Source organism: Fusarium phalaenopsidis, assembly GCF_050370095.1.
Source record: "Fusarium phalaenopsidis strain FUZ10S chromosome Unknown contig_32304, whole genome shotgun sequence".
NCBI classification, from domain to species: domain Eukaryota; kingdom Fungi; phylum Ascomycota; class Sordariomycetes; order Hypocreales; family Nectriaceae; genus Fusarium; species Fusarium phalaenopsidis.
The window spans coordinates 1306557-1318591 of NW_028145404.1; the positions used below are offsets into that span (position 1 = coordinate 1306557).

Sequence of the window (12035 nt, forward strand, 5' to 3'; positions counted from 1 at the left end):
GACTTGGTTTACTGGAGCATAGTTGGAGATGTGGTCAAGGTGGTAGAGGCTCCATTCGTGGTTCTGCCATATGAGTTGGCCCTGCGGAGAAGAAGCACGCAGGAACAAAGGATGGCGTGCTTTGATCGCGAAGCATGTGGGGTGATGTCGATGCTCCTCTCAGGGCTACCCGAAGCTTTCTCTACGGCCAGCGGTCAGGCAAAAGGAAATCCGGGCAGAGGCGAGAGAATCCATGCCTGCCGGGTCACAGTGGGTGATGTGCCAGAGACCCAGTCTTCTAGCCCGTCAACAATGAAAGGGACCGAGGGAAAAGGAGGGCTGCCGGGTCTCCTGATGGCGAAAAAAGGCATGGATAATGCGAGGACATTGGTTCCACACAAGATGAAGGCGGACAAGCGACAGACAAAGGACTTGATACAAACAACCGATGGCGTCCCTTTTTCGATTGCTTGCGCGCATGGATGAAGCTTGTTGTTGGGAACCGTGCGTACCTTCCCTTTGCGTCTGTCCATCGCATCGTAACGCTAGAAATAGCAGCAGAGGATTGTCGAACGCGTGTACCAGGCTGAGCGGCTTATTTCTTACGACACCTGCTGCGGAGAGGAAGTGGCGATGCCAGGCAATGTATGCGAACAAAGGCGGATTCGTCGAGGTGCGGCGCTTCGCTTTCATCCAAGAGGCTTTCCTTTGTTCACGCAACCGAACCGAACGTCCCTGTCATTGTGTGATAGCGCTCGTACCTTGCATTGGCGTCTTGTCAAGCAGCCGAAATTCGTTCTCATGCTCGCCACGCTCGTGTGGGCTCTAGGCCCTTTTCAGCAGCCGACCCTTGACATGAAGAATTCAGTCCAATCCAGTGAGTGATGAGCAAGTCTCTGCTGCTTATCGATAGGCACAGGTACGTGGTGGTGGTCGTATGGAGGTCGTCTTCGGTGCTGCTCGCTCAAAACGGGCAGCTCCACCAGCAATGCACCAAGGCACCGTGGCTTTGGAGGGCTTGGCAGGGGAAAGCGGAGCCATGGACCAACGGTTGTAGCCAATGAAGCGCGCGCCTACAGGGAAGCTGCCAGCGAATCCCAGCTGACCCCTCCAGCGCTAGAACGAGCCAGATACAGAGGACAAGGGCTGACCTCGAGAGGGTGATGCTAGAACCAACAGAGAACGAGAACCTCAGGTGCTTGCGCGAGTCACAGTCGACCATGGTCCATGGCCATGGATGGAAGCCCACCTTCAGAACGACGTGCCATCCATGTGGATGGAAGCGGACCCTTGGTGTCGCTCCTCGACACATCATTGGCCCGCCATGCACCGCTCGACGGTGGCGCCCCGCACCACCAGGAACGAAAAAAGACATGGAAGGACCACACGAGCAGAGCTCAGTGCTTCCAGCGCTCTCAGGCCCCAGCAGGGCCAGCACGCCAACGCCCAGTTGGCTTAGCGGCCAATTACAGCGGCGGTGCCCCTGAGATGGACCAAGGAAACAGTGGCCCTAGCGCCCGTCCAACGCCTCTCCAGCGCCTGCTACTGCCTGCACCCTGGTCCGGCCTCATTTCCGTGGTAGTCCCCTGTTCTTTTCATCTATTGCCTACTCCCCCAACCGAAATCCGCCCTTCTCTTGTTCTTCTTTCTCTTCCAACCCAATCCTCGCGGGCTGTTTCGTGATTCCCGTCAACGGCACAGTTTTTGCTCCTGTTGTACATCTTTGTTTTTGCCATCCCCCTCCTTTGGATCATCAGCTTCACTCTTTCAGCTGATATCCGTCCAGTCTTTTTACCCCAACCTCCCTTCCTTACCAAACTAGGCCAACACCACCAACCACCTCCCTTTCCGAGGTTCCCAGGCATTCACCAACCGACTATTGGCGATATCCTCTCCCTGGCGTACGTCTCCTCTGTCCCATCTGACCCTCCACCTGCCACCTCTATTTTGTCGGAAGATCTGTTTTGAGGGGTCTTTTCTGCAACACGTCATGGCATGCATTGAATTGGTGGGAGGGAACTCGTTCGGTTTGGCCGGTTCGCATTGCCCAGCAAGCCTCGATGGCTCTTCCGACCATGATGGGGAATGGGGGTTGGCTGCTGTATTGGATGATGCGTTGCAGATGGGCTTCACACTTCGGAAGAATGGCAATTCTCGCTCGCACTCGCCGATGGCTCTCGGCTATCTCCTCACTGCTTGGTTGGACTTACTGACAATTGCGAATTATAGACTTTAACGGCCCGTCACTCATTCTTTTTGTACACCGGAGCCCTCATTGACTATCACGAAACTCAATTATCACTGTCATCGTCATAACGTTACGACCCCAACTTTATTCACGATGCCTTCCCTTCACAACCTCCTTGCCCGGACCACCTCCTCACCCCCGGACTCTGATGGCTCGGACGACACCCTGATCAACATGATGCTCGGACTTCTCGGCCTGGTCTTCCTTGGCCTGATCCTGGTCTCGATCCTTTTCCTGTTCCGCCGCGCTCGTCGCCAGAAGCAGATGCAGCCTGTCCACGACGAGGAGGATGGTCTCCCCTCGTACTATGACGGCAACACCAAGCGCATGGCCAACCACCGAGGCCTCACCATCGAGACGACGCACAATGGCCGCTCCAGCGTCTTTGTCATCAACAAGAACGGCCACCCCATGCTTGCCAACCCCAACTCGCCTCCCTACTCTCCCGACAATGTTCCCGAGATCCACATCACTTTCCCTGATGAGCAGGACGACCAGGGCCGACCAAAGAGCGGTCGTGTTCTCGTTGTCCGGGTTGGCGACAACTCGGCTGTCGGTCTTGAGCCCATGAACGACGAGCAGCTCCCCGCCTACGAGAAGGAGGCCAAGGGACAGTTCTACTCGATCGACATGGACCAGATCGGCGGACTCAAGGAGAAGGACCGTACTCAGTTCCAATAAGAGATGCAAGCATTTCTCCCGCTTCTCTTTTTCACCGTCGCCGGCGATGCAACTTCAAGCCGTCTTGGACGACAAACACGTCACGACAAAGTCTTGAATACGATTCTTCTTTTTGGGATAATCTCCCGCAAAAAATTCAGCGAACTAACCCGCCCTTTGGCCCGGTTCTGCCACAGGCAACCGGAGAGTCGACGGCACTTTTATGACCAGTTTACTATATACCCGTTTACGCTGCGGTCTAATCTTCGCAATGCTACCCATCAGCGGCGGCCCTTCCCCTACGACACTTTTGCCTCTCTATCCCCCTTCCACATGTGCAACTCGCACGGACACGAGCTGCCACTGAACTGGTCCAAGGTCTCAGGAGAGAAGGATATGCAAAGCAGATGGAGAAACAAAAGGTGGAGAAGAGGGCGGGCGGCAGCAACTGCGCCCCGGTGAGACAGGACGAGGCCTTGGATCACTCTGGCAAGTGATGGGTAACACGAGACCCAGCAAAACACTGTACATGCAGTGCAGCAGCAATCTATCGTGGGGTTGAATCTTGGGACACGACATATCGGCCCTTTTGGAGTAGCTTCCCTATCTGTATTTGATAGTGTATAATTTCTTATCTTGGCATTGACTGTGTTGATGCGTGTGATTGATGACTATTTGTTTATGATCACCTTTCAGTGAAGTTGTTGTTCATTGAGGCTGAGGCATTCTCGAGGCATTCTGTTGGGCAATTGCATTTGTAGGATTGCCTGTTCTATCGACATGTCTCGTTGGCCAGGGAGTTGATTGGCTGGTGTATTGGAGGGGTGGCTTGGCCAAACATGGACTATTCAACCGCCAAGTTGGGCGTCACTAACAGAATACGGACAGTTTGATGAATGGGGTTGAAGCCTGGTAGGCTGATTTATTAATGGCCTGAGTGCTGATTATGATCATACAGCATGCAGTCCTCTCAGTTGCAAACCAATGAGGCAAGGAAGCACAGCACTGTCAGCTGACAACTCCCTCAGACAGTTGCCGTCCATGTCAGAAACCCTCCCACAACCTGCAACACTGTCTCACCCAGCTCCCACGCCCTTCTGTTTCCCGGTTAGTTAGACCGGGATAATACCCGAAAGATGCCACCAGATCCTCTCACCTCTTGTCCATGATCACGAAGCAGCGGGCTCGGGGCAAACAACGGCGGGACAGTTGCAACCCTGCGACTTGGGAGGGTTGAAGCACTCGTACTTGTTGGTGGCGAGGTTGCAGCAGCAGCACTGCTGGGCGACGAGCTGGGGAGCGGCCATGGCGGTGCCGACGAGGGCCAGGAGGAGGTACGAGAAGTGCATGTTTGGTGATTGTGCTTTGCTTGGTTGGTGTTGATGGGTGAGCAAAGTTAGACTCGCGGGGGACAAGGGCTTATATAGCTTTTTACTTTTGGTTACACGACGACCGCATTTCGATGCACGTAAGATGTTCCTTATTCGACGGGATACGTAAAAGAAAAATGGAATGGATCCTTCAAAGTATATACAGGCGTGAAATTTCTCCCAAAAAGGCGTTCATGTTGCATCCTCTTCCCCCTGGTCATTAGAAGGATCTAGTTCCCCGTCTCTTTGGCGCCTGGACCCTCGGTCACGGTCGGAGCGTCGGAAGGACAGAGGACCATGGGACACATGCACGATTGGTCCTCTTCCGGCTTGCGGATGGTGCAGACGATGGCTCCCCTGCCCGGGTTGCAGCAGCAGCATGGCTCCGGCTTTGGTGTCTCTTCAGCTTGACGCTTCTCAACAGCGGTAGGCTCGGGGGTCGGAGAGTCGGGCCACCGGGTCGGGGCGCCTTCGGGGCACATGACGGCAGGGCAGATGCAGTCTTTTGGGGCGCGCTGGGTGCAGACTATGGCTGGCTCGCCGATGTTGCAGCAGCAGCACTCCTTGACGTCGTTGGCGGGGGCTGCGATGGCGACGGTGGCCATGAAGAGGGCGGTAATGGTGTAGAAGCGCATGATGAAGGCTGTGTTTCTGTTTTCTTCCTGTTTCTTGTCCAGGAAGAAGGAAGGAAAGTAAAAGGTGAGGATGCAAGTGTGGGAAGAGTAGTTGCGTGGGTTGTAGATGAGAATAAGTGTTGTTGAACAACAGTGAACAAGACACCCAAGTCTCTTTTCTTAAATCACTTGACAACCTGAGTCTGTGACCAAACCTCGAACAACAGGGGAGAGAGAACACAACACATTTATATATTCGACAAGGCCTTGCATTGCAAGGTCACGTCACTGACAAGGGAAACACGAACCAGACTGTGTTTTGGGTCGATCAATCTACGTCCGACGGCTGCAACTCCACCAAACGCGAACCCTCGTCCTCAATAGAGTACAATACACAGCCCTTCCATCCTTTGCGTAATCTTACTTGAAGCAAGCCTCTTTTCTTCTTTTGATCGACGTAAACACTATTCTTCCCGCGTGGTCCGCTTCATGCAAAAACCCGCGGGTCATAGTTATCCTCCGCACCGGTCGTTTTGTCGATCACTAGGGGGGATCGCTTCATTTCCCTTCTTTTGTTTCAGACTTGTGCCCGATTGGTCCTTGATACGATTTACCGTCTTTTCCCCTTGTCTTGCTCTTCTCTTTCTCCGCCATTGTTTGTAGCATTTATTTCCAGTGACTGCCGAAATACAACCTTCTCTTCTTATGATAATGGCTTGCCGACGGCCCGTGTAGGCTAAACGTACATATATCCCCACGTGGGTCGGTCTGCGATGCAACCTCCATAGAAACAAACATGACCTCAGTGATACACACACCGACAAGCAAGCCTCCTATTCTTGGAAACATTGCCCCATCGTAACACATGTACCCGCCAAAAAGTGACGTTTTCTAACAGCTGTCAAAATCTCCAGATCGAGCATCTTTCCCCCATGATCGACATTGCATCCCCATCCCGACTCTCGGCATTGTGGCAGTTCAGATGAATCAACCTGTGAAATTATCTTTTTGCATGCATGGCTTGCCCGTTGGAATGTTTATTTCCTTCTTGATTCGTCCCCGGTTGGCATCATGGGATCTGACACCTACAGACTCGGAGCTGACAAGATCTCTCGGCTCCCTTGGCCAGAGTAAGCTTGCATCAACCATATCTGAATCTACTTCTGCAGGCACTTTTGTCCCATGTCTTGCTTCATCCAGCAGATTCGGGTCATCTTTTCAATTGATCTACAGTCAGTTCGTATCGGGCATCTCGTATTACGCTGAACAGTCACGATCCAGCAATCACCATTTTCAGCCTCAGCCATATTCAAGACGTAATGCTTGGTATTCTGCCTCAGTGGCAACGAGATTGAAATTCATGTCCCTAGTTTTCCCACTCGCCCATATCCGAGCCGTCTTTTCCAATCAATGTTCATAACCGTCGTAGCCTCCACCACCAACCAAGACAAGACATCCAATACATACATTGCCGTCCAGAAGCGGCACGGTGGCGGCCGCCGAGAAGAGAAAGAGTATAACCAAATCGAGAATCTGACTGTGTTTTTGCATCTTGGAATTATCATCCATAGCATAGCCTCTTGCATCCCCAGGTCCCTATACCGAACTCACAACCAACCGTAAAGTAATGTAAAGCCTCCTGGCCAAGCCAGGTTTTCAACCAAGAGTGTTCCAGCACACCGCAACAAATGCTACATAACCTGACAACAACATCAAGACCACCTATGTAGTCGTGACACGTTGCATTGAAAAAGACCCGTATCAAGCAGTCCCCAAATATCAAGGAAAATAGTACAAATACAGCAAGACCAGCAGCCGCATCAGAGAGCAGCCTAAGCACCAGGCATGCGGAGGATGGGGTACAGTGAGGAACCCTCACGAGGAGTACCCAGTTCTCGGATGGGGCCCCTGGGGCTCTTGGGGTCAACATCCATGACATCCGCAATGCTTGGTCGTCGATCATCATCCTCAACATACTCCTTGCGCTCAAGACGTCCTCGGACATACTCGCGCAGGGTCTCAATGACTCGCATGTTCTCGAGCCATCGGTCATACTGCTCCTCACGCTCGCGGGTCGCGTCGCTAACATCAGACTCAGAGGATGGAGAGCCAACTGACAGGGCAGACTCGCTCGCCTTAGGAGTCGAGGCGCCGCTGGTATCCTCGTGAGGCAGAGGCAGAGGTCCTCGTGCCCGCTGAAGCATACCACCAGAGTAGCGACGGCGCTCGTTGCTCTCAAAGCTGGGTCCCAGAGTTGTGGTAGCAGAGTGGCCGAAACCTTGGCTAACTGCAGGAAGGCTTGTAGGCAGAGTGGGATACATGACTGAGGCTGTTGAGCCGTGGCGAGACTGAGGAGACATGCCCGAGGAGGATGGGCTAGGAGAGTGGCCGGAAGTGTAAGACATGGAGCTAGAGGGAGGAGTGACTGCGGGAGTGCCGGTGGAGGAGATGGCTGTCAGGGGCGAGGCCATGGTAGCTGCAGACACGGACTGGTAGGCATCGGCTGTCACGGGAATGCCTCCTGGTGATCGGTGAGAGGTAGGAGGCGAAGGAGTGTTGCGGTAACCGTTAAAGCCCTCGCCGTGGACATGAACGCCAGCAGTAGCGTGGCTGGCATTCTCGTAGATGGTGTCTTGCATCTGACCAAGGATGTTGTCGATGTGGATGAGATCCTTCTGCGTGCGCGCGTTGGGCATAGGGAGATAGTACTGCTGAGCCAGGGGGTTGCTGGGAGCAGGGCCAGCGTGCACGGCGGACGGAGGAGCTGGCTGGGGCATGTACTGCTCTGTGGCGGCCATGGGGCCGTTGGGGATGGACAGGTTTCCGTGAAGAGGCATCAAGGAGCGGCCAATCTGGGCATATGAGGAGGGGTCAATCTGGCGACGCTTGGCGCTGCCAAAGAAGTCGTCGACCATGTCATAGGCGCGCTTTCGATCATAGCCGCCGGGGGCGGCGCTGTAGCCAAGGTGCTCGGTGCGGGCGTTGTTCAGGGGCGGCTGGTTGAAGTAGAGGCCATAGTTGGTAGAGGGTTGGGGAGCATAGTAGCCGCTAGGATGCCCTGCCTGATGGGTAAAGGCGGCGGCGTTAGTTCGCATCTGGCCATTGTGGTCATAATAGCTAGAGGGGCCTGGAGGCGAATTAGCCTCGAGGTAAGGAAAACGGGATGGCCACGGCCGTGGGGGAGAATCGAGCTGCGACATACCCTTGGGAGGCTGTGGCCTGTAGTTAAGTCCACCTTGAGGATCCTGAGATGGCCGGACAAGGACAGAGTCATCGGCATGAGTCTGTGTCGTGTAAGTCAAACTGTTATCACTGAACAGGGGATGATGCTTACCTTGACATGCTTCTTGAGATCCTGGGGTCGCTTGAAAGACTTGCCGCACATGTCACACTTGTGAGGCTTCAGGGGCACATGAACCCGGATGTGCGAAGTGATGTGGTCTCTCTTGACTGTGGTGGTCCTGCAAGAGTTCCACTGACAAGTCAGGTTGAGGTTGTTGGTGCTCTTGCGACCAACGTGACGCTCACAGATGTGCTCCTACGTCAAGTCAGCAATCTGCGCAGGGTCATTGGAATCTCAAAGACTTACATAGAGCGACTCTGGAGTGGTAAACTTTTGGTTACAGGCATTCCATCGGCAGATGAGGTTATCATCAGAGCTTGTCGAGGGCGTAGCACTGCTCTGAGAGGTGTTTGAGGCAGCGCTGGGCGCAGGAGTGGCAGATTTGGAGTCGTTGCTGGCGCTACCAGACGACGACACAGCCGAAGACTGCTGCTGCTGGCCGGGCTGCTGTGGCTGCTGCTCAGGCACCGGAGGAGACATACTGTCTGTGTGTGGTGGTGCTGTGCACGGAGTATTTGTTAAGCCGATGACGCACCGCTCAAGCCAAACGGCGAAAAGCGAGTGAGGCTAAGGTTGTTTTGGGGCTGAGGGGGACTCAAGGTTCCCAATGTGCATCAAAGACAGGACGAGTATACGCTCAAAAGGATCGCCTTTCAGACGCGATCAAATATGTCTTTGCGGAGGATCGAGGAGAGATTGATAGATGATCAGAAGAGAAGTTGCCTTCATATCGAGTTCCGGGGGGGGGGATGTGCTCCCTTTACATTTACGCAAAAGTCTGGGCATGAGGGTAAGAGCGAGCGGAAAGTCTTGGCGGTCTTGGCGAGAATTGTCAGGTATCCGAAGGCGGGAGGTACTTGTCTCACAGCAGCATTCTGGTAGAGTTGGAAGTACTGGAACTGTGCGCTACGCCGAGTGCGCAGGTGGAGGGAACGATGCCAAGACCGCCAAGGCTTGGCAGTCTGGGCACTGCCCCTCATCGCGACGCTGCTATTGGTCTCGCTCACCTCGGGGCCTCACACAGGCTGGCCACCACTGCGTCAAGCGTTTTATTCGGTTGCCAACGTCACCTGAGCGATTGGGATTTCCGAGGGGTGCGTGTGTGAGTGTGCTTGTGTGTGTGGCAGCATGGAAGGGCGTTCGGGGGATATACCCGACAGGGCAGAAGAGAAAGAGACTGAGATAGCAGTAGGAGTAGCACAACGACGCGAGGCTTGTCTTGTGCAATATTGGCAATGAATAGAGGGTTATTATGAACCGCCCGGCTAGTGCATGCGTCCGGATCTACCGGGGAACTGACAAGTCCGGTGGCAGCAGCCCAGCGCTCAACTCAAAGCGAATAGGAGAGATCGTCACCAGTAGCGTGCTCCTGCTTCTGCTCCTGGGCGGCACGTCGCCGCATCCAACCGCCCTCATCTCAGGCTGGTTCTGGTTCGGGGAGGGAGGGACGCGGCCAGAGCCTTGTCAACTCTGATGCGAAAACTGTGTCCCCTTGGGCGGGATTTGCAGCTGTTGGTTCTTGGTGCCCAGCGCCCAGCCAAACTCTTCCACCCCCCCGTCTGCAACGGCTAATGCCTCTCTCTCTCCCCTCCAATCCCCCTCCCTTCTTTAAGTTGTGGCAGATGATGGAAAGCATCAGGTTAACAAAATGTGATTAATCAAGCTTTGCCAAAAAAGACGACATGCTCAAAGAGGAAACAGAAGCCCCCCTCCCCCCAGCCATCAAACTCGCACGGGGACACGACAATGAGCTCACTCACCCAAAGCAATCACAATATCTGACACACAGATGACTTGACTCTGGGGCCAAGCCCGGGGGGGCGGCCACACGACTCGCAACAGCAGCCAAGCAAGCCAAGGCATGCCTTCTGCTATCTGCAGTCAAGCTTTCCGCCAGACGCCGAGGCCTCCCTCTTTCTCATGCCAGCTCCAAGCGCTCTTGGCCCCAGCCTGCCAAGAGAGAGCCAAGATGCTTGGCGGCGCCTGGGCCAAGACCTCGTTCTCCTTCGTCGCCAAGCTCATGAGGGGAGTTCCAGGAACGTAGCCGATCGTCGGGGTTCAGCCAAGCGGCCCCAAGCCCACGTTTTTTTCTGTCCCCCCCCTCTCGATCCTATTGTCTCCTCGTTTCTTCTCTGGTCTAGGGTCAGCAGGACTTATTTACAAGCCGCAAACAAGAGGCACCCCGAAAAGGCGCAAATAACAATGCAAGCAATCTCACATCTACGCGAAAACTTTCCTGAAAAATCCTGACATCTTGTTACGTATCGCGACCTGCATCTGACCTGCAGGCCCCCCTCCCCTCATTATCTTCCCCATCCCTCCGCTTTTCACGGACGATGTAAATTGCCCCTACTCCATATTAAACCGCACGCTTTTGCAAGATATTACGGAGTATTCTCCCTGCAACATCCGAGATGCCCCATAAATATGCGGACTTTGTTGTAGTCCAATCTTGGGAAACGCCATGCTCGATAACCGTTTCGGTAAACTCGTGATGCGCAATGCCGTTTTCAAACCGTATTGTGAGCCGACCACCGAGGTTCAAGACGTGATATATCGCAGATATGGAACACTGGTTTATCACTGAACTCATCGCACGAGACATCTTTATCCCACGCTCTAATAAGAACCTGCCCGTTGGAGAAATGCCACGTTGTTTATCCCTACACACGGCATCCGCTCTCCCCCCGGCGCCGAGCAAGGACTCGGTCGGGCGCCCGAGAGTATCGCCGGGGACCCGGGGTGCCGGGGACTGCCACGCGGTCCAAAGAAAACTCAAAGACAACTTCGGTTAAGAATGGATACTGAGTATTCGTTGACATATATGGCACTTTTGTATAAAACTAGAACAAACATTACAATCCTGAAGCCTTTAACAAGCCCTCATTCTTTCATTAAATCCTCTATCATTCAGCCCCTTTCCTCCGAGACACTGTATAACTCCGTAGAATTCTCCCAAGTCTATTAGTGCCTCATCCTTTGTCTTGGCCGCAGCGACTGGGATGTGTCTGGGGGTATTTTGCCACGAGGCTTGACCATGGCTCAGCAAAGAAACAGACTGCCGCCACAGTGCCCTCAACGCCAAGGAGCTTGTAATCTCGTCACTAGACCCTCACGGCCATTGCCAGCACCCAAGACCTTCTCCCATCCATCCATAGGCAACACGGTCCGCAACCAGGATACCGAATTCCCCCCCTCGTCCAGTCCCCAACGAGGGCCAAGAAGCTTCCAAGAAAACGCCCAGAACTCCTCTCCGCAAGTCCACCCCTTTCCTTTCTCCCGCCAAGAGTCTTGGGTGCGATGACGACAACGCGGCAGTGCAAGGTAAAAGGGAGGACGATGGGGGGCACTTTATCCATCGTACAAACAATAAGCTTGACTGCTCAAGCTTTGTGGCCAAGACCTTGGGCACTCATCGCCCAGCCCTCGGTCAGTTCATGTCTGTCGGCGTGCGGCGGAGGCGGATGCCCTTCCCTGGTTTCCCCCCCTCCGGTGACCTTACAGTACCTTCCTTTCTCCTTCTTGGCCGATATCTGCCGTCCCATCGGGAGACGGCCGAGTCGTAATGATTTCAGCCCAGGTCTGGGCATCCTCTTGGGGCCAAGCAAAGGACTCTACCCGGCACTGAGATCATGTCATCTCGCATGCCCAGTCTCTTGGACGATTGCCCTCCCAAGGCAGAAGCACCGATATTCCCCATCGAAGCATCGCCGACGGCCATGGCGCCCCGCGGGTCAGGCAATCTGCGGGGGTTTAGCGAGACTTGCTTATCATTCTGTTCTCGGGTGATGTTGTGTGTATCCATGAACAGACATCCCTCA

General features: G+C 54.2%; 4 protein-coding genes across 4 annotated transcripts; 1 reads left to right on the forward strand and 3 right to left on the reverse strand.

The window, feature by feature from the left end:
* Positions 1-2401: 2401 nt before the first annotated feature.
* Positions 2402-2908, forward strand: LRP88_09705 (uncharacterized protein; the record flags this gene model as incomplete). The annotated part of the gene is made up of 1 exon (XM_083246186.1): positions 2402-2908. The coding sequence occupies one exon, from the start codon at positions 2402-2404 to the stop codon at positions 2906-2908; it is 507 nt and encodes a 168-aa protein (XP_083097299.1).
* A 1003-nt stretch (positions 2909-3911) lies between these two features.
* Positions 3912-4236, reverse strand: LRP88_09706 (uncharacterized protein; the record flags this gene model as incomplete). Its single annotated transcript, XM_083246187.1, has 2 exons — positions 3912-3984; positions 4061-4236. 2 exons carry the CDS (start codon positions 4234-4236, stop codon positions 3912-3914), a joined length of 249 nt encoding a protein of 82 aa, XP_083097300.1.
* Positions 4237-4487: 251 nt separating this feature from the next.
* Positions 4488-4892, reverse strand: LRP88_09707 (uncharacterized protein; the record flags this gene model as incomplete). The annotated part of the gene is made up of 1 exon (XM_083246188.1): positions 4488-4892. One exon carries the CDS (start codon positions 4890-4892, stop codon positions 4488-4490), a length of 405 nt encoding a protein of 134 aa, XP_083097301.1.
* A 1811-nt stretch (positions 4893-6703) lies between these two features.
* Positions 6704-8694, reverse strand: LRP88_09708 (C2H2-type zinc finger protein; the record flags this gene model as incomplete). The annotated part of the gene is made up of 4 exons (XM_083246189.1): positions 6704-7998; positions 8074-8155; positions 8206-8409; positions 8461-8694. The coding sequence occupies 4 exons, from the start codon at positions 8692-8694 to the stop codon at positions 6704-6706; spliced, it is 1815 nt and encodes a 604-aa protein (XP_083097302.1).
* Between the last annotated feature and the right edge of the window lie 3341 nt (positions 8695-12035).